At 42.7% G+C, this 22931-nt stretch overlaps 1 protein-coding gene across 1 annotated transcript in view; it reads right to left on the bottom strand.

Annotated features, from left to right (window-relative positions):
• Positions 1-39: 39 nt before the first annotated feature.
• The window catches only part of LOC147022212 (voltage-dependent T-type calcium channel subunit alpha-1H-like), a 481200-nt gene continuing 458308 nt past the window's right edge, over positions 40-22931 (bottom strand). The window contains exons 27-33 of the mRNA XM_085890488.1: positions 20123-20232; positions 19866-19999; positions 6770-6840; positions 3465-3543; positions 2967-3088; positions 1956-2369; positions 40-983 (exon numbers count right to left, since the gene is read on the bottom strand). Of these exons, the coding sequence (XP_085746614.1) occupies positions 243-983; positions 1956-2369; positions 2967-3088; positions 3465-3543; positions 6770-6840; positions 19866-19999; positions 20123-20232 (1671 nt within the window). The 3' untranslated portion in view covers positions 40-242. The remainder of the gene's footprint in view (positions 984-1955; positions 2370-2966; positions 3089-3464; positions 3544-6769; positions 6841-19865; positions 20000-20122; positions 20233-22931) is intronic.

The following is a 22931-nucleotide window of genomic DNA, read 5'->3' as shown; positions in this document are numbered from 1 at the left end:
TATATATATATATATATATATATATATATATATGTGCACGCCCTTGGTCAGTTCTTATCAAAACAACTTTCCTCTAATTTCAAAACATTAGCAGCTGGTGTCGGCATGCCCTTCGAAGGAATAAAAGCTTTTTACAAGTAACATTCCACATCAACGTCGGGACCTTCAAAATGTACTCCTCCTTTGGAAGCACATGTGTTTGGTGCAGTCAAAGAAATCTATGATTCTGCCATGAGGGATTATCAAAGACTGTGTGCAGCTTCACGGTTCGATGAAAGGTCTGAATCAAAATGTAAAGAGCACCTTCTCGACCTTTTCGGTCGCAATGATTTTTCCAAGTGCCATCGTTTGATGTCCAAGTCCTGATCACATGACCACCCTCGCTGTGAGGACAACCCGAGTAGCACATTTCTCTTATGCTCATTGGGTTGAGGAGTAGCTGAAATATAAGGAGGTCCTGGAGTTACCTGGAGTTGCACGTTGCCCGTGCCAAGTGAGTGCCGTCGAGTGCAATGTTCATTGAACTGCCTCAATGACGATTCAGGCTTTCTTAACAGCACTTCTTCATTGCCAACGGCTTGTTTTACATTCCTAATCGGAGACACATTCGGTAAAGTGTGCAAGTGAGGGGTGGATAGTGAAATTTTGGTGGGATCTACACAAGAGGGTGGTGTGGTGGGCCTAATTGCATCCTTGTCCTGGATTGGAATTGGTGGAGCTGATGGTTGGGTGGCTGGAGAAATTATTGCTGCAGCCAGCCGTCGTGCCCGCTCTCTTGCCCGAGCTTTGGCAGCTTCAAGAGGACCAAGTCGAGTGGGCGCTTCTTCCCGTGTAGACTCGACCTCAAGCAGAGTGCTTGTTGTGTCCACACTTGTCCCAGGAGAGCATAAGATGAAGCTGTCACTGGGAAGAGACGTAGCTTGTGTTGATGATTTGCTCATCAGCTGTGTCTTGGGTCTTTCTCCACTGTCTTTAGGTTTTTCCTGAAGCAGAAAATGATCATGCATCTGTTTGAACAGCATTCTAAAAGGCTGAACATGTTACAAAATGATATATTACTTGATGTAACTGAAGATAAACTTCTTGCTTCTTACCATATTAACTCTGAAAGTATACAACATAAAAATAAAACTGATACTGAAACTGTATACATTTTATAGCTCCATTCTATAGGGATCACCATTATCCAGTATGCAGTTCAGTTTATGACAATCTGAAAGGGATGAATTGTGCTTCTTCTATTCATTTAGGTGCTGAATGGAATTGATTTCGACTCTCTGTGTGTGTGTGTGTGTGTGTGTGTGTGTGTGTGTGTGTGTGTGTGTGTGTGTGTGTGTGTGTGTGTGTGTGTGTGTGTGTGTGTGTGTGTGTGAGACACATGAGAAGCTTAAAAGAAAGTGGACTCTTCAAAGAAGAAAGAAGATGAAAGAAGATTCTGGGCTAAAAGGGTGAAACTTGGCTGATGAATGGAGTTCAGATGATGATCCAAGCAGTGTTAAAACAGGTTAATTGTTTACAAGTGATGAAGGTTCTCATTTTAGATGTAAACCTATTTTAAGGTGAACAATTTAAATAATGATAAGTATTTAAACGGTGAATTGTGGTGTGAGCAACATTCCGAACACCCATTACATCTTAATTTAATGCTATCGGGATCACCAGGACTCTTCAATAAGTGATTATAGTTGTTTTGAGGTACATTTCTGAAAGAGCGGTGTGTGTGTGTATGTGTGTGTGTGTGTGTGTGTGTGTGTGTGTGTGTGTGTGTGTGTGTGTGTGTGTGTGTGTGTGTGTGTGTGTGTGTGTGTCCATTGGATATATTTATCATCAACCTGGTAACCCTGTTTCTAAAACTGGAAGGAAAAGAAGGTGAATCAGTGGAAAACTGCACTGCTGGTCACAATCTTCATTTGCTTTATGACCGTTATACATTTTATTTGAACAAATGCACACACCTCCACATGAACAACCTCCTGTCCCTGCTCCGAGCTGGACTGTGTTTGCTCTCCAACTTCTTTACGGCTTGGCCGAGGGCTTGCAGGACCCATTGGCCATTGGCCTCTTGCATTAGAGCCAAGGATGGTTCCAGGACTGTGTGTGAAGGCAGGACCAAAGGGAACACATGTGGATAACGAGAGCTCACCCAAGGCAGCCACTGCTCCCGACATCCTCCCTGCTGCTGCTTCTTCCTCCTCTTCTTCCCTTGCCTCTTCGGAGCTCTCCTCCAAATGCTTCATAAGAACAGCCACAACCACGTTCACGAGAACAAATTGAGCTGTGAGTACGAACGTGACGAAATAGATTGGGGAGATGAGTGGAAGGTAGCTGATGCAATGCCGATCCAGGGTAGAGCATTCCCGAAGAGTATCCTGGGGGAGAGTAAGCAGAAAGAGAGGGGTGTAAATAAGGAGAAGGCAGATAGAGAGATAGAGAAAGAGAGACGTGAGAGATGGAGAGCGGAGAGTGAGGGAGAGAGAGACAGATGAGAGAGATGAAGGAGGAGATTGAGATTTGTCTCTTTAATTTTTTTTATCACCATATAGAGTTTTGATTCAAGTTTATTAAGTTTCAACATAAGAGTGCCAGCAGGTCATGGGCAACAGCTTCTCCCAGCTGTATCATTCTTACACACAAGCAGACAACTCATGCTGCATCGCACCAGATCTTCCCGAAGAGTATTCTTTGGCAGGTGATCTGTCCAAATTTTGACTTGATTTGTGTGTATTGAGAATAATTTGATAACCACTCCTAACTAAAGCTTATTGGTATACAACCACAACAGCGATGCACCTTGTTAAGCTCCATTAATCCATGCAGATCATACCAAATAGCCTTGGACGACAATTATCAGATATTGTCATTCAGTCGGTTATCAACTGGGAAAAGGTTATATAATTTATAGGAGTCAGCACAGTTTCTTCCGAGTGAAGAATACAAGACTTTAAAGATATAAAAGTGAGCCAAACCTTCATAATTCCATTCCAGTTGTCTCCAGTTGAAACTCGAAACAGAGTGAGCAAGGCCATCCCAAAATTCTCAAATGTAGCATGCCGACTAAGCCCCTCACAGGGGTACTCACTGCTGCAGGCTGTAAATTCACAACCAAAGTGTTTAGCAAGAAATAGTTACAGGAGCAATATGCAATTTAATTTCAATATCTCTTTTTAGACCCCACAGTGCAGATGTGCTTCTTAACTACATTTCCATTTAGAGTATCTCTGTAACTAGTGCACCAACCTCAAACCTCCTCCCACCCACCCCTCCTCGACAATCCTCCATGTTAAAGTACATATTTCAAGAAAGAGTTGGAAGCTGCAGGATCCTCATGCATACAACAAAAATTGACCAAACATCGGTCAAAGTAATAAAATCACCTTTACGTTCTCAAAGGTGAACCTTTTTTTGCACTCATTGATGTAAATATTTTCTATTCTCAAAACACAAATCATACACAAAATGCTTACTCAGCCCTCCAAAGAGCTCCACACCCAGCGACGCATAGATGAAGAAGAGAAGAAGGAAAAGCAGTCCAAGGTTTCCCACCTGATACAAACACCACCATAAAATGATAATCATATTATCGGAATAATCACACTGTATATAATTTCAGAAGTGTTTGTTCGTCTGTTTGTTTGACTTATATGCACTCCTGAAACGCTGGACGGAATGAGTTGAAACCTGGTGGCTGTACTTGAGGTGTGTATGGGAGGGTTTTAGGTGATTAAAAAAAAATTCATACTGCTGAGGATTCAGGTTGGGGGGGGGAGGGGGTGAGTACGCCCAATACATGACTTTCAAAATGACATATGAATGATAATGATAATGACTTTTTCGCATGTGCTGTGTGTGGTTTACAGTGACTTGGGTCTGTTCATTGGCCATTCAAAACCTGTCAGTGTTAATGTGAAATCTACAATTCAAACTCTTTTAAACATCATTTTCAGCATTTAAACGGTAGTGCAATTTTTGTGTCCTTGAATGCAAATCAAACTCATGGAAAGATCGGAAATACAAGAAATATCCGTGGATGAGAGGTGTGGAGTTCCTACAATTTCCTGTTTATACAAGTGAGCAGCAACACACACACACACACACACACACACACACACACACACACACACACACACACACACACACACACACACACACACACACACACACACACACACACACACACTTTAAAACAAAAGTTGATTTTGAACTTGCCATGTGCATTCACAGGCCCCAAATATGTCCTGCCCATCGGTATTCAGAAGCACCCAAACCAGATACAGTGTCTCCCTTCAACTCGTCCATTGTAAAGAGGGACATCCCGACCTCTCAGGTATTTTTCCAAGTATTTTCATCTCCTTCTAGAAGGTTTGTGAGCCATTTTAGGGAACAATCCTTGCTGCACACGCACGATCGCAGTTCACATTCCCCGAACATTGCTATTTCGAGGGATTTCTGAACATGCACGCTGAGCATTCTGGGGCGGATTACATCATTTAAAAAGTCTCCTTTTTCACGATGTAAATATGTATTGCATAGCGCAACCTCATGAAAACCGGTGTTACATGTCATACTTAATACGTCGTTGACATCATCAATATTGGCGGATGGGTTCTTTGCTCGTTAGGTAGAAATAATAACAACATACTTCAGAATAATATGCAAGGCAATCCAAAACACTAAAGCATAATCTGCACATACAGAGACATATGTTGTCTGAAATATAGGATGTTGTACTTCAACTGTCTATTGAACTGTCTATTCTGGATTCGATTCCTGACCTGAATGTAAGCTTGTAGTATTGGTGCTACACAAGGAAAGTTTTGCATCACAAAGTCCACCGTCCACTAGGTGGATCATAAACTGGGTGTCCCATCTGCAAGCATTAGTTGATGGATGGAAAGGATCCTGACTTATCAACAGCACCATGTAGAAAACAAAAATCAAATTCCTTCCCAAATAACCTTCATGGAAGAGTGAGGCTCATGGAAGAACAAGGTAGATCTGACAGTTGGACAAACATCAACGGAATGAATGAACAGGATAAGAGGAAAGGGGGAGGGGAGGATATACCAACACTTGCAAGTAAGATGGTTGGGTTCAGAATGGTGAATGGTGGTGAATCATGATCATGAGTTAGAATTAGGGATGACAAGAGATTGTGGGGCAATACTTGCTTGAAGCCCTGGAGGAAAAAAAAAGGCAGAACAGCCAATGGAAGGCAGTTTTTTGGTGATGAGGACAGTGAGGAATAAAATAATTGAGGTGTACAGTCAGTCTGGATTTGGGAAGTTTGACTAAGCAGAGGTTACTGGAGGAGCATGTGCATCCTGGAGTACACACGGGGGGTCAGAGGACTGAGATAGCATCGGGAGCAATATTGGAGAAGACCAGAGAGACCACTGATCTGTGTGTGATGTGAAAGTAACAGACCTTTTGCTTTGACCTCATCAAAGGAGATTCCAATAATTTTGAGAGCTGTAAAATTCTTCTGAATCCAGGAGAGACAGCTGTCATGCTGGGGTGCCATCCTATAGCAGAGTGAATGACAGTACTCCATTCGGCTACAGACCTTGGCCTTGTACACTGTGAGTATGTCTGATTTTGCAAGGAAATATTTGGATTGACGGAGGATGCCCAGGCTGTGGTTGGCTCTTTACATTGGATCTGAAGTTCCTCCAGCAGTTTTAAAGCTTTTTTTTACATCCATATGACTGGTAAATAATGCTGTTAATTGGAAGATAATTACACAAATTGTTCTTCTATGTCCTTCCAGAGACTCATAGAAAGTTAGTATGGTTGCCTATTTTGCATTCATTTTAGACTAGCAAATTCAACCCGTCACTTCGCCGATGGGGATATATTAAGGGGGTGGGGTAAGAAGGAGGGGAGGGATAGAGGAGGGAGACAGGAGTGAGGTATACAGAGAAGGAAGGAGAGAGGAGCAAGGAAGGGTGGGGGAATGATGAAGGAGGGGGAACGAGGAGGGGAGCGAAGAAAGGGGGGAGAAGGGGTGGGAGAGCGAGGAGGGAGTGGGAGGGGGTGGGAGAATGGAAGGCAACATGAAGGGAAGGCAGCGTGAGGAAAAGGCAAGGGAAAAGCAAGGTAGGGAATTGTGAGGGGAGGGTCCGTCTGGACATAATCACAATCCGGATACATGTGGAGATAACCAAGCTATTGGATACGTATGGAAATAACCACCATCCAGATACATTCGGAGAGAGAGAGAGAGAGAGAGAGAGAGAGAGAGAGAGAGAGAGAAAGAGAGAGAGAGAGAGAGAGAGAGAGAGAGAGAGAGAGATAGAGATAGAGATAGAGATAGAGATAGAGATAGAGATAGAGATAGAGATAGAGATAGAGATAGAGATAGAGATAGAGATAGAGAAAGAGAGAGACAGAGAGAGAGAGAGAGAGAGAGAGAGAGAGAGAGAGAGAGAGAGAGAGAGAGAGAGAGAGAGAGAGAGAGAGAGAGAGAGAGAGATAGAGATAGAGATAGAGATAGAGATAGAGATAGAGATAGAGATAGAGATAGAGATAGAGATAGAGATAGAGATAGAGATAGAGATAGAGATAGAGATAGAGAGAGAGACAGAGACAGAGACAGAGAGAGACAGAGACAGAGAGAGACAGACAAACAGAGACAGATAGAGAGAGAACCACCTCTGGAGGGTAGTTCCACAAACAGAAGAAAAGAGGAGTCACAAAAAAACCAGGACAGAACAAAACAGTCAGTATCAGCAAGATCTCTAAAGTTATGAATAGAGAAAGAGGGTGCTACCTGAGGAAGAGCTTGCACGACCACGTCAAGGAGTGCCCTCATACCCGTTGCTGTCTTCAGTAGCTTTAACACTGTAATCATGGAAGGTACCACAAAAAAAAGTCACAGTGGTGCTCACAAAAAAAAACAAAACAGCAAACATCTACTTGTATGAAGGAAAGGCTATTTATCAATGTTAATTAATTAAAATGTGGATCCCAGGATGCTAATTGAAAATGTCTCCTCACAGGATGCACACACAGTCAAGTGCACATGCAGTATACTGTGAGTTTATGTAAATGTAAATGGGTTCATAAATTCGTAAAACTCCATGCAAAGGAGATTGTCCATATTGAGAAATCTTCTTGCAGAGGATGGGGGGAGGCGAACTGTGCACATGACTGCAGTTTTGTATTTGTGGCACCAACACTTATCAAGTATTATACAAGTGAGTGCAATCACGTGAATTATCAACGACACAAACTTGTGCGAGCATGTGAAATACAACCGAAGATTTTCAAGGATGGGATATATCTGCATGCTGTGGGATCTTTTACAGCTCGTTTGCACCACATTTAGAACCATTCTCATTGACCGCCTTTGCACCAAAACCACTACCTCATTCCCTTCAACTTCCACCCGTGCTAAATAGCATTATAGGTCACCAGCTCCGTCAGCTGACCTATTGTTATACTCACCCACTTTTTTTCCTGGTTCATCATTGTCAGGTTTTACTTCAAACGTTTTAAAATGTTTCTCATATTAACGTGTGAACAGGTCTGACTAAAGTCAAGCCTGGTGTTGGCGCAGTGGTTAGGGCAGCGGCTTGGGATCCAAGAGGTCCTGAGTTCAAAGTCCCGTTGGGACACTGAATTAATACACCAGGGGGTTGACTCAGCCTGTCATCCTTCCGAGGTTGGCGAAATGAGTACCAGTATACTGGGCCGGTGTATACCCCGGCTAAAATAGGTATACCATATCCCTGTGTCGTAAGAGGCGACCAGGGTTGCGTCAGGAAGGGCATCCGGCGTAAAACATGTGCCAAATCACTATGCGGATCATACGGATGATCCGCTGTGGCGACCCCTAACGGGAGCAGCCGAAAGAAGAAGAAGAAGAAGGTCTGACTAAAGTCACCCATTGTGCCAGGAGCTTTTTCTACCCCTGAAAATGGCTGAGCTTAAGGCCCGGTCACACCTTGACGTTTTAGCCAGCTTATGCCGATTTTTGGAAAATTTGTGCAAAACGCTGGTACACATCAAATACGTTATCGGTAAGTTTTGATAACATTGAGAGCACGCTGAAAAACACTGCCATACGTCGTTGTACGCTGGCTTTAAACGTTGAACTTTTGGGTTTTCCTCAAATTTTTTCATGCTTGAAATTTTATGACGTATGCCGGCGTATGACTCACACGTTCCGCTACGCTGGCCATAAGTTGTAGGCACGTTATGCAATCGTTGACACACGTTGAAACACGTTACTTGTAAGTTACTCATAAGTCAAAACACGTCGAGGTAATGTTTAGCGTACCCGAAACTTATTTCTAACCTATGAGTAACGTTTTGTAAGCACGCTACACGAACGTTGTTCACACTTTGCAACACGTTACTTGAAAGTAATACAACTACTACTACCAACATCGACATCAGTAAATTCTCTCGAACTACTATTACTACTACTACTACTACTACTACTACTACCAACATTGACATCACTAAATTCTCTCGAACTACTACAACTGATACTACTACTACTAACATCGACATCACTAAATTCTCGCGAACTACTACTACTACTACTACTACTACTAATAACATCGACATCACTAAATTCTCTCGAACTACTACTACTACTACGACTACTACTGCTACTGCCACTGCTTCTGACATTGACATCTACTCAACATGGAGTCTGGAACACTGACGGGTTCCTCTTGTGAAGCCCATTTGTATATACCAATTCCCCTAAAAGCTGCCAATACGCCATTATACGGTAGCTGTAAGTTAGAAACACGTTCAGTAAGTTCTGTGGTCGTCCGAAAGACGTCAATCAAATTCGTCTACATACGCCAATGTGCGTTTGAGATACATTACACATAGGTTCAAAGCACGCTACTAATAGGTTCAAAGCACGTTACTCGTAAGCTAAAAATTAAGTTTCGGGTATGCTAAACATTACCTCGACGTGTTTCGACTTATGAGTAACTTACAAGTAACGTGTCGCCGACGTGTGTAAACGATTGCGGAGCGTGCCGAGAACTTATGCCAGTGTATGCGGAACTTGTGAGCCATACGTCGAGTACGTCGTAAAATTTTCAGCATGCTTGAAATTTCATGACGTACTAGACGTACCACGTAATATGCCAGCATACTTCATTGTTTTTCATCGTGCTCCTAACGTATACACAACTTACCCATACCGTATTCGACGTGTCCCAGCGTTTTACACACATTTTTCATAGGTCGGCATACACTGGCTAAATCGTCAAGGTGTGACTGCAATTTTGACACTTCCAATTTTCAGGCGGTTATGATTTAAATCTGCGTGCGGCAGGTTTTTAACAGAGAACGCCACGAGTTCGTCGGCGATACGTGCAGCGCGCTATGACTAAGTTAAACTATCGTTGGGCATAGGTTGTGAACGCCGACAACAGGCTAAGCATTCGTTGGTACAAGTTATCTTTAACACAACGAAACGTTCTGTGCCCGTTACTAATACGTTATGCATACGACCAACACGTTATGAATACGACCAAAACTTAAAAAAAAAACTCAAAACTTCAGCGTACGCCAACGTTTTACGTGCATTTTTATACGTTGCCATTCCTGGCTAAAACGTCAAGGTGTGACTGGGCCTTTACCAAGTTCACACTGCGTTCAATTAACTTTTATTCACCATTTACAAAACCCCAAGGATCACTCCAATTCGAGGCCAAACTTTGTGGTGCAACATGTGGGATGCACAAGGTGAGAAAATGTCTCATATCATGAAAATGTGGTTTATTTAAAAATTATGAGGATAAGGGCAGACAAGATGCTATCAATAAAACGGAACAGACCAGGCACTCAAAGGACAAACGAGTAGCGAGGCACACAGGCTTATGTACAATGAAAAGAAATAACCCACTATGGTGCCAAATATATACACCAGGACTTCCACAACAATGGGGAATGAGTGAAGGCTTGAGGAAGGCACAAACTGGTTTTGGGTCCAGTATGACCATGCAGGCTGGTGTTGCAAAGAGCTGGTGTTGCAAAGGGCTGGTGCGGAACAGGGCTGGTGTGGAACAGGGCTGGTGCGGAACAGGGCTGGTGCGGAACAGGGCTGGTGCGGAACAGGGCTGGTGCAGAACAGGGCTGGTGTGGAACAGGGCTGGTGTGGAACAGGGCTGGTGTGGAACAGGGCTGGTGTGGAACAGGGCTGGTGCGGAACAGGGCTGGTGCAAGTCAATGGAAGTGTAGGAACAGGGCTGGTGCGGAACAGGACTGGTGCGGAACAGGACTGGTGCGGAACAGGGCTGGTACAAGTCAATGGACGTGTAGGAACAGGGCTGGTGCGGAACAGGACTGGTGCGGAACAGGGCTGGTGGATTGCAATGAGGAGAGGTGGCCAAACGAAGACAGAAAGAGGAGAGGGATTCCGCCTCTCCAAAAATCCAACTCCAACTACCACACTGAGTCTCCAACTCCAAAACTGACATGATCTGCATAGTCAGAGTCTTCACAGTTGTTTGGGACCACCTTCATGCATGGCAGATCCCTATTGTTGGCCATCCACAACTGTGGGCATGCTATCTTCTGGGCCACATCGCCTCATGGGGTGGCCCCAATAAAAAGTCTTATGCCCTTTCTCCAAGACTGCTTCTGCAGAAAATGCTCAAGCTTGTTTTGGTTGATGTCCAAGGCTGAAGAACTGTTCTACAGGATACAAGTGAAACTCTCTGTCTTCTTGAATACATGATATTCTGCATCAGGTAAGACTCCCAGTTCAAGGAAGGTATCGACATATTCTGGATGCTTCTGTGGCATCTTCAAGGGCAGAAGCTTTCCCGAACGAACAAATGCACTTCTTTTGTCACACCTACAAAATGCATGTAGTGCTGGCAGTGCTGAACACATCACTCCAAGATCAGCAATAACATGCTGGACATCCAAAAGACGTCTCTTGTTCCAAACTCCTGTATTAAACAGCACACATTTTACACTCTCTGCAAAGTAGATCAGCAGAACAAGCACATCAGCATCTGGTTATCTGATGATGATGGTAGTCTCATGTCGTGACTGTGAGGAAATATCAAGAAAGTGCATGAACTTTCAGGTGTCTGCACCTTCTTGTGTGGAGTAGAAATCCTCAACTTTGGCTGCCTGAGTGACAATGACATCTGAGCTTGTCAGACAGATGCACACTTTCTCACAGACAAACAAAATTATTCCACCAAAAAGCTTATCAGCACATTTGGCCTTCTGCCATTCTTCAATCAATCGTTTTATCAGCTGCTGATCGTTGCTCTCATTTGGCATGAACGTCTTTCATTCTCGTGGGATCTTTGTGTTGATCTTTGATCAAGAAGAGCTTTTGCGTGCCTCAGCTTTCGAGATTGAGAGTGGCACGTATGTATCAGTCACAAAATCGTTTCGTTTCATTTTTGGAAGCTGGTCAAACATGTTTTCAGCCAACTCTCCAAATGTGTTTGGTAAAGCCATTTGTGCTTTCAGGAGGGTGTTGCTGTCATTTAAGCAATACATGCATCCTTGACTTTAGTGTTCAGTCAACTTTGACTGCCCTTTCAAAGTGTGCATGAGCTTTGATTTATCTGTCTTCACTGAGGATCAATCAGCAGGGCCAAGCGACCAATGAGTAGGACAAAGTGGATACCTTTTCCAAGCTGATGTTTGCGTGAGTGCCAGGGAAATGAGCTGTCTGAACACATTTCATTCTGTCTTCAGTTGCTTTGATTTATTGTCAGAGCCTGTGATTTTAACTCTGCTGCTGATGCAAATGTTTTGAGATTGAATTTTTATGCCTCCGTCGATGAAGTTGCCAGAGGCATAATGTTTTCGGGTTGTCTGTCCGGAGGACCATCCGTTCGTCTGCCTGTGCGTCCACCCATCTGTGATAGGTTTTCGTTACCGCAACAACTTAAGAATGGCTGAAGGTATCTCAATTAAACTTGGTACAAATTTGTATAATGATGTAAAGATGAAATGGTTCGATTTTGGGGTCAAGAGGTCATGTTAGGGAAAAAAAGAATTCTGTTACTGCGCTAACTTGTGACTCAACTAGGTGTGATGGGATGGGATTTTGACCAAACTTGGTAGAAGTATATATTACAATGCCAATATGAACCAATTTAGATTTTGGGGTAAATAGGCCAAAGGTCAAAGGCGAGAGCTGATGATAGGTACTAATTCTGTTCCCACGTTAACATTTAGATGAATTATTAATTATGCAGAAACAATTTTTCCAAATGAACTTTTCTATACATAACAGAAGAGATCAAACTAAACACCTCTAGTTGAAGGAGTTTACATGTCAGGAATACCTGTAAAAAAAAAACGTGCAAATCAAAATTCACTGGTTGCAAAAGTATTCAGCCCCTTAAGGCCCGGTCACACCTTGACGTTTTAGCCAACGTATGCCGATTTTTGAATTTTTTTTCTAAAACGCTGGCACACGTTGAATACGTTATGGGTAAGTTTTGAGAACATTGAGAGCATGCTGAAAAACACTGCCATACGTCGTTGTACGTTGGCTTTAAACGTTGTACTTTTCGGTTGTCCTCAAATTTTTTCATGCTTGAAATTTCACGACGTATGCCGGCGTATGACTCACACGTTCCGCTACACTGGCCACAAGTTGTATGCACGGTCTGCGATCGTTGACAGACGTCAACACATGCTACTTGTAAGTTAATCATAAGTTGAGACACGCCGAGGTAATGTTTAGCGTACCCGAAACTTATTTCTAACCTATGATTAACGTGTTGTTGGCACATTACGCGATCGTTTCCACACGTCGACAGACGTTACTTTTAAGTTACTCATAGGCTGAAAGACGTCGGTATAATGGATCGTCCTTGCGTCAGCGTCCACGGCCACGGCCAGGACACTTATTTGCAGCATTCTTCAAACTTTTCTTCGGCATGACGAGGATGTTCACACTTCGATGTCTAGCTTGGCTATGATTCCAATTGTCCATCGGCAGCGTCTATTTAAAATAGTCGAGTTTGAGCGTTTTAACACGTTCAGAAGAAACGCTTCAAATTTCCAAACCCCAGCGTCAAAAAACAAAGGCGAGTGACAGCAATTTAAATCGTTCATTGTAAACAATGAAAATAGCTGAGTGGTACCGTTTAAAAGTCGTTGAGTGTAAAAAAAATCCAATTGTTGAGCACAAGTGTATACTTTCAATGGTGGGGTTTGAGCGATTTAGCACGTTCAACAGAAACGATTAAAATTTCCGAGCGCCAGCGTCAAAAAACAAAGGCGAGTGACAGCAATTTAAATCGTTCATTGTAAACAATGAAAATAGGTGAGTGGTACCGTTTAAAAGTCGTTGAGTGTAAAAAAAATCCAATTGTTGAGCGCAAGCGGCTACTTTCAATAGTGGAGATGCAGCCATTTAAATCGTTGAGTGGCAGCCTATGAACCTACCCGTGGACACGCGGATGCAAGGACGATCCATCATAACCCACACCCTCCCCCTCACACTCACCTACTACTGCCAACATGAACAAACTACTACTAATACTAATACTAATACTAATACTAATACTGATACTGTTACTGCTGACATGGACATCGACTCAAAAAGGACTCGAAAACACTGTTGGGTTCCCCTTTTATGAGCAGCATTTTTATATACCAATTCCCAAAACCGCTGGGAACACGTCTTTATATGGCAGTTGTAAGCTAGAAACACGTTCATTTTTTTTTTTTTTGTCGACCGGAAGACGTCATTGGAATACGTCTACATACGTCGATGTGTGTTGGGACTACGTAAAGAATTGATTCAAAGCACGTCAAACATAAGTTAGAAATAAGTTTCGCGTAAAAAAGACATTACCGCGACATGTTTCGACTTATGAGTAGCTTATAAGTAGCGTTTTTGGACGTGTGTAAGCGTCCACATATCGTGTGTAAAACTTATCCCCATCGCATGTGGAACGTGTGTCATACGCCGAGTACGTCGTAAAATTTTGAACATGTTTAAAATTTCTTGACGTACTCTACTTACTACGACGTATGATAGCATACTTTAGCGTTGTACTCACGTATACCAAACTTACTCATACCGTATTTGACGTGCCCCAACGTTTTAGACACATTTTTCTTAGGTCGGCATACGCTGGCAAGATCGCCAAGGTGTGACCGCGATGTTGTCACTTCCATTTCTACGGCAGTTATGATTCAAATCGTTGTGCGTCAGCCTTTTAATAGGCTACGTCACGACATCGTCGGCGATGCGTGCAGCGCGCTATGCCGAAGTTAGACTATCGTTGGGCATAGGTTGTGTAGGCCGACAACAGGTTCAGCATTCGTTGGTATAAGTTATCTATAACACAACGAAACGTTCTGTGTCCATTACTAATATGTTATGCATACGACCAACTCGTTATGAATACGTCCGAATCTTAAAAAAAAACATCAAAAGTTCAACGTCAGCCAGCGTTTTACATACATTTTAATACGTTGCCATCGCTGGCTAAAACGTCAAGGTGTGACCGGGCCTTTAGGTCAGTACTTGGTGGAAGCGCCTTTCACAACAATGACTGCTATGAGTGTTTTTGGGAAGATCTCTACAAGCTTTGCACAGTGAGATGGTGAAATATTTGCCCATTATTTGCATGAAAATTGCTCTAGTTCTGCCAAGTTTGATGGGGATCATCGTTGGACTGCAATCTTCAAGTCTCGTCATAAATGTTCAATTGGGTTCAAGTCAGGACGTTGACAAAGCCACTCAAGAACATTTATTTTCTTCTTATTCAGCCACGCCAGTGTGGCCTTAACTTTGTGCTTCAGATCATTGTCCTGCGGAAATGTGAATCTACTACACAGTTTCAGATTCATGGCTGACTCAAGCAGGTTTTCATCAAGGATAGTCCTGTACTTTTCACCATTCATTGTCTCTTCTATCCTGCAAGTGTGGCAGTTCCTGCTGATGAAAAGCAACCCCATAACATGATGCTGCCACCACCATGCTTGGCAGTAGGGATTGCGTTGACTGATTGATGTGCAGTGTAAGGATTGCGCCAGACGTAACACTTTGAATTTAGACCAAAAAGTTAAATTTTCGTCTCGTCTGACCACAAGTTTTCTTCACATGCCTTCAGCATCATTAAGATGCTTTTTCACAAACTCCATATGAGTTTTTATATGAGACATTTTCAGTAATGGCTTCTTTATTGCCACCTGTCCAGAGGCTAGCTTTGTGAAGGGAATGGGATATTGTTGATTGATGAACACTGATCCTCATCTCAAACAAAGAGCCTTGCAGATCTTTCAAAGTCATCGTTGGATTTCCAGTGACATCCCAAACCAGTTTTCTGCTAGTGCTGCTGCTGTGTTTGCATGGGCGACCTGATCTGGGTAGTGTCTTGGTGGTATGATAAGTCTTCCACTTCTTAATGATGGATGTCACCGTACTCAAAGGGATAATGAGTGACTGAAATTTTATGCCTGGTGTTGGCTTAATGGTTAGGGTGGCGGGCTTTGGATCCAAGGGTCCCGAGTTCAAATCCTGCTCAGCTGTTCAATTAATACCAGGTGGGGTAAATTCGGCCTGTCATCCTTCCGAGGTCGGCAAAATGAGTGACAGCATGTTGGTATACTGTGTCGGAGTGGCAACCCGTCCAGGATTGTGCCCAATAGCCAAGGAGACTGCTTAGGCAGCACCAACGCTCTGCATAGAGTATGGTCCCAATCTCCTCCTTTGAAATCTTCAAATAACTCAATCCTGAACAGTGCTTCTCCACCACTTTATGTTTGACTTCTTTGGACAACTCCCTGGTCTTCAAGTTTGCTTTGTTGGTTGACCAAGTAACTTGCACCTTAAATCTCACTCGGTAAGTGGAGGAGCTTAATTTTTAAGTTAAACCATTAATCATGTACAGGTGAAACCAACTACACTTATTTTGCGACCTTTCAAACAAATAATTTGCTCCAGAGTAATTTGCGGTTAATTAGGCAAAGGGGTTGAAAACATATTCAACTGAGATCATCTGATTTTCTCTGTTAATCTCACTTATTCAACATTTAATCTGCTGTTTTTTTTTTAGCTTTATCACTTAGGAGTAGTTTGTGAAGACTCTATATGTTAAGTTTGATTTGAAAGCATCAAGAAATAAGCTCAGGTGGAATCAAAAGGTGAAAACTTTGGAAGGGGTGAATACTTTTATGTGTAATGATGTAATAATGTGGGCAGAGGTATATCAGTTGATGTTGTGATGGCGAAGAGTGCTGTTCTAGTTTTTATAGGATCATGGAACCTTTATATTTCCTCAACTAGATTCTCTTGCACAAAGGATTCAAGTGCATCCTTTCCTCTATCCTCAGCTGAGAGAGGATCTCTTTCCAAATATTTTGGTGCTGGTGCCCCTAATGATGGGCAGTGCAGTGCATCATTGTGATCAACTTCAAATGGGTTGATTACGTTTCCAATTGCATCCACAAACTTGCAGACACCTGGTTCACCATGAACTACCACTGTTTATCTGACAACCTCATGAGATGTTGTTTGTAGACTCCCCATCGCTGCAGTTTCCATAGTTGCCTGGAGGTAGCTTGCTCCAGCAAATCTCATGATGCAGCATCTAAAGGAAGCTGAGTAGTTCCTGCTGAAGCCAATGATGCCTCAATGTGACTTTGCATGACAGTTTATAGTTTGTTCAATGTTATCTACTGCATTTCTTGAGGATGGAACTTCTGACTGGTTCACGCTGAATCGATTTTGCCTAAGGAGCTCTTTAGTTCCAGGATGAAAGTTGGGAAGATTTAACAGAGTCAGAAGGTGGAACAGACTGTACATATATCATAGTTGAGATAACCATAGCTGAAGAACAAGGGGCAGAAGGTTTGCAAGCAGATGAGATGCAATTCAAGATTACTTTCCTTTGTAGCTTTAAGAAACTTCATGATCAGCCAGAATTGGTACATGTTGTCTTGCCAAAACTGTGCAGTTTTGCCCCTATTTTCCCCTGCAAATCTTTTCCCTGAAGTCATTATACTGTGTGAAGACTCTCATTCAGTCATCATTGGAACTCACACCAGAGAGTAATTCCTGAGTTGGGACTGCTGCCAGACAACCCAATGAGCCTTTCACCTCATTCAACATGTGACACTTCTCTGCTTCAAAGGCTTTGAGTAAAAAAAAATTGAGGGGTTCAAGTGTCATCTTGAGAACACAAAGAGCTCTGTTGTGGTGCTTCCCTGATATGACTTTGTCAATGGAACCACTAGCAAAGGTAAAGAAACGCATGAAGACGATCATCCTCACCCTGCCCACTATCACAGGGTGGGGTTAATTATTTGAGCTCATGCATATTTCTGCATATATATTTATCCAAATACTTGAGTTTGGTATAGATGTACATTTTGGTAACAATTCCTCAAACCACAAGGGGCAGCGATGTCATTATATGTAAGAGATGTCCCTTTGGTCGAGTGAAATGGAAGTCAAAAATAGGACCACTGGACCTGCACAGCTTATCTGGGCATTGGCCTAATGTTTCACTCCAAATTTGGTAGCATTCTGACTGGGTGGGTTGGGAGAAGATCATTTTTGAAGGAATTGATGCGATTTTCCCAAAAGTTGACCAAGTCAGGCATTTTGACACTTTCAGTCATGTGATCGGCATGACTTCCAATATAATTAACATCACCAGCTTAATGTTGCAACCCAAATTTGGTCGTATTCTGACTGGTGGTTCGAGAGAAAAAGATTTTGGAAGGAATTTGTATGACTGCCATTTTAACACACTTCCGGTCACGTGATCAGCATGGCCTCTGCAATCCAACATCAGGAATGTGTCCTAATGTCACCCAAATTTGTGGCATTCTGACTAGTATGTCTGGCCAAGATTTTTGAAGGAATTTGCATGATTTTTTCAAAACCTGACTATGTCGGCCATTTTGACACACTTCCGGTCACACAATTGGCATAACTTCTGCAATTTAACATCCATACCCTGGCATAAAGTTGTAACTCAAATTCTGAAGCATTCTGAAGCATTCTGACTGGTGGATCAGGAGAGGAAGATTTTGGGACGAGTTTTCAGGACCATCATTTTGACACACTTCTGGTCACTTGATCAGCATGAGCTCCACAATTTAACATCAGGACCATGTCCCAATGCTGTTACCCAAATTTGGTAACATTCTGACTGGGTGGGTCTGGAGAAGAATATTTCTGAAGGAATTCATGCGATTTTCCCCAAAATTGACTAAGTCGGCCATTTTGACACACTTCCAGTAATGTGATTGGCAAGACTTCTGTAATTTAACATCCTTACCCGAGCCTAATGTTAAAACCCAAATTTGGCAGCATTCTGACTGGTGGATCAGGAGAAGATTTTGGAAGGACTTTGCAGGACCGCCATTTTAACATACTTCAGGTCAAGTGATCAGCATAGCATCCGCAATTCAACATCAGGGCAGTGTCCTAATGTTGTAGCCCAAATTTGGTGACATTCTGACTGTTGGGTCTGGACAAGAAGATTTTTGAATAAATTTACTAAGTCGGCCATTTTTACCTTACTTAAAGTCAAAGCTTTACGATTCCCATTACCAGTCAGAAGCGGAACGTTGCTGCCAAATTTCAGCCGGATCGGCCCAGTGGTTTGACCGGAAAATTCGAAATAGGAGAAGGACGGAAAGATGGTTGGCAATGACAATACCCTGTCTGGAATTAAAATTCTAGATTAGCTAGAAATGGGTAGCCTTGTTCCAATGTGTCTGGTAATCACACCCACCACAGGAAAACTATCAAGTAGCCCTATTTTGGTAAAACAAAGTCCAGAGTATGTAAAAAATGACTTCTTCTATTATTCTTTGAAGCGCAACTGAATCTTCTTCAAATTTCTAGCAATTTGCTAAATCACCTGCGTTAAAGTGTAAAATGTAGCACAGCCAACGAGCACGGCCAATCAAAAGGCTGCATTATTGTGCCATGTTCAATTAACTTCCAATTAAAATGAAAGCAAGGATCGCAGGTAAAGTACTGCGAGTTTATTTCAGTCCAGTGGAAAATTGTTTATTTTTGCTTGGCACTCACGCAAACACTTTCGTGTGCAGCCTTTTGGCTGCTGGTTAGAGTGGTGCAATGTGCCAATGCTATCAAATTGTTTCACAATTTTCTACTTGCCAAGACTAATCTGGTCCACAACCCATCTCACTCTGAATATACCAACGGCCACCCCCACTTTCATTGTGGTTTACTGCAATGCAAACAGTTGAACCAGCAAGAAGAGTAAACCGGTATTTTAATCAATTCATCTAAAAACACACCTGCGTATATAGTTTTTAGGCCACTGCATGGTCTCTCCCGTTTCTGGCTCTGGGATTTTCTACAGCCACTGAAACCCTGTTCCCCTTTTACCTGTAACTCCTCTCCTCATTCTGTGGAGCATCACCATACCTGTAACTCCTCTTGTCCTCACGTTTCTCCTTAATTCCACTTTCTATCTGTGGACCCTTTGCACTCTTATTCTACCCTTTCACAAGCCTCAACACATGTTGACCAATTTAACTTGTGTTAAATTTGAAAGCCAACTGGGTTTCTCATCTCTAGAAATGCATTGCTCAATTATTTGCTGGAATTTTCTATTGCCTGAAGGATTGTGTCACTGCAATTTATTGACATGTGGTGTACCCATGTACACCACAAGCTTCAACCTGTGAACACCAAGTGCTCTTCATTGGGATGGAAAAATAACAGTCTTCCTGAGTTCAGATGAAGTTGACTTAAATGAGTTTCATTGATACTCCACCTTGCAAAGAAGTCACCATTTAATGAGCAAATCAAATCTTCAGTTACCGGTACCTGCTATGATACATTTTCACCAAGCCATCTGAGTCTTATGAAGCAAGGACATGGAAAATATTTGTGGGAACCACACCTCGAGTGATGCGCAGAACTCGCATGATGCGAATGATGGTTGGGTTGATAGGTAGAGATGCCTTCATTTCTATCTCCTCCAGCGTGATGCCCATGATAGAAAGGAGAACAATGGCCAGATCTAGTTGATTCCACCTGGAAGTTAATGGAAGAGAAAGGTTCATGAAATGTGAAAGCTGCACGTGAGATATTTGATAGCCCTGCCTTAGAAACCTTGACAACTTCCACAAAAACAGTTAGCACAGGCAAAATGTTTACCTGTCTTTGAAGTATCGCCGAATGCCAAATGCCACAAGCTTCAGCACAGCTTCCAGGACGAAAACGCTGGTGAAGGCGTAATTACAAAACTTGAGGCCTTCTTCCAAAGACTTAAAAGGGAGTGACAGATGAAACATTATTTCAGCCAATAATATAACAACAACAATTACAACAACACCTGATTAGAATTACCATCAGAATCAAATGCTCAAGAGTATACGATTCCAAGTTCAAATCAAATGCTGACATTTGCTTCCATTGGCTTCTTCTGTCCTATTAATTGATGTCCAAGTACAATAATGTCGTCTCATGTTTTTCTGCCTCACAAAAACAAGAGGCAACAGAAGCTCCTCCATAATATTTGTTGCTGTAAAAATATATGTGGCCAAAAATCTCAGAGTTGTAACCTCCGCCACCGAAGGTTTACAGAGGTGATGTTTTCACCACTGTTTGTATGTCTGTCTGTCTGCTAGTCTGAAAAACTCAAAAACTTATAAAAATTCTTATCTGAGAAATATGAAACTTCATACGTCTGATATATGACCCGATTCAGGTGAAGAATTAAATGTATGACGTTCATAACCCATGGCAAGAAACCATGTGACATTATAAGATGCATGCATGACACAGGTATACAGGCTATAAAAGCAGTGGGCCATAATGGTGGCGTGTTCAGTTCATGTTGGTTTTTGTTGTTGTTTAGAATGAATGCGCAAAGCGAGACGATGCGCTCAACGAGTGCCGTTCTAGTTTTATCTAGTCTTCTCTCCTGATGGGATTTTTACTTGGCCGAATGCTGTTTTGATTGATTTTTTTGACATGAGGCCATGATGAAGTCTGACATTTCATTCAGTTTTGTTCCATTGGAGGGGGTGCTACTTATCTGATGCTTGAATAAATTTCAGAAACACATTTTCTCATCAATATGAAAAGCTCGCATCATGAATTGGCTCCAACACTAAGTAATCGTCGTTAATGTTCAGAGCGATTTTCAAATAATGTTAGGGTTAGGGTTAGGGTTAGGGTCTTTCCCTCAGCCACTCGCGGGCACAGTGAGTATTGACACCCAGCCAATCATCAGCAAGCATTGTGACAACAAGCACTCTGTTTATTCAGCAATGGAAACCTCCATGAAGAGCATGTATCACAATGGTGCAGACAGAAAAGTGCCAAAAAAAAAGAATCGCCCCAACTGTGTGTCATGCACATATCTGTGAAGAAACAAGATATTCGTACCTTCAAACAGATTCGGTGGGATAAGTAATCTGAATATTTGTGCAAACGGATGGAGTTGGATGGTGGAATATTGTGAGATAGCCAAGTCTCATCATGGGAGTATACCCAGTGATGTTATACCTCATGAATATACCAAGTGGTGCCAGCATTCTGATGGTCATTTGAGGCTCCTTTCAACGGTCGTTTACACTGGATCCTTTCAACGGTCATTGAGGCTCCTTTGAACAGTCATTGAGGCTCTTTCCAACAGTTGTTTGCAACTTCTGTCTCTTTCCAATGGTCGTTTGTTTGCTCTTTTTAAATGCTCATTTGATCTTTCTTTCAATGGTCATTTGCGGACACTTTTTCAATGGGCGCCGGACACTGTTCCCTGAGGTCACGCTGCTGGCTCTTGGCACTTTAACCCCTTTGGTTTTTACCTCACTAACTGTCATCACAAGCGAGGAGCCGAGGCTGCGAGGGGCCGGTGGAGCCAAGCCGATTAATAGGATTAATGGTAGGATCTCACACTTAGGCTATCCACTCACACATCGTTTCTGCTGCACCTTTCTCAGTTTCCCTTTTCAAATACACTCGCAACACACACCCACATCCACATGCTGACTCAAGCAGAAACAATCAAGGTATATATAGTGGGGCAACTTAGCATAACAATTGTGCATTTTGTGAGGAAAGCACCAAATTTGGCACACGAGCAGCCCAACATATTATGAACAGATTTGGATATTGGGCCATCTCAAATTCAGCCGCTGATGGCTGTGGCAGCCATTTTCCACTGCCATCAAAAATTTTGAGATGGCCCAATATCCAAATCCGTTCATAATATGATAGGCTACTGGTGTGCCAAATTTGGTGCTTTGCTCACAAAATGCACAATTGTTATGCTATATTTAGCGAAGTTGCCCGACTTATATAGATGATGTTTCATCCCTCCATGATCCTCATCACAGAGACCCACACTCCTCACCAACGACCTATTCTCTCACCAAGAAAATACATGATTATTCATTATGAGCAAATCCCACCTGTCACTTTGCAGGGAGTACAAAATGGGGGGAGGGGAGAAAAATAAGGGAGAGAGAAAGAGAGGGGTGGGGGAGAGAGAAAGAGAGGGGTGGGGGAGAGAGAAAGAGAGGGGTGGGGGAGAGAGAAAGAGAGGGGTGGGGGGGAGAGAGAGAGAGGGGCAGGGTGAGGTGGAAAGAGAGAGGAGGGAGGGGGAGCAAGGAAGGTTGGGGGAGCGAGGATGGAGGGAGAGTGAGGAGGGATGGGGGAAGAGAAGGGAGCGAGAGGTGAGAGGAAGGGAAGGCAATTGTGTGGTGGAGCATTAATTACGATTCATACTGTCTTATCAAAATGCTTCTGCATAGAATAACGGTGAGGATGGAAACAAAATAAAATCTGTAATCAATTTTTTAATGGTCATACTACAAACACCGCCTGGATATAAACACCACCCGGACATGTCCGGAGATAAATGCAGTCCAGAAACAAACACTGCACGAACACTGCCCAGAGACAAACATCGCTCGGATACACACTCCGTCTGGACAGGTCTGGAGACAAACACCACCCG

This window comes from Eptatretus burgeri, chromosome 8, assembly GCF_056783735.1.
Source record: "Eptatretus burgeri isolate ZD-2024b chromosome 8, Ebu_testis_v1, whole genome shotgun sequence".
Classification (NCBI taxonomy): Eukaryota; Metazoa; Chordata; class Myxini; order Myxiniformes; family Myxinidae; genus Eptatretus; species Eptatretus burgeri.
Note: the sequence above shows the minus strand (reverse complement) of the source record. Positions and strands in the feature narration are given on the sequence as shown.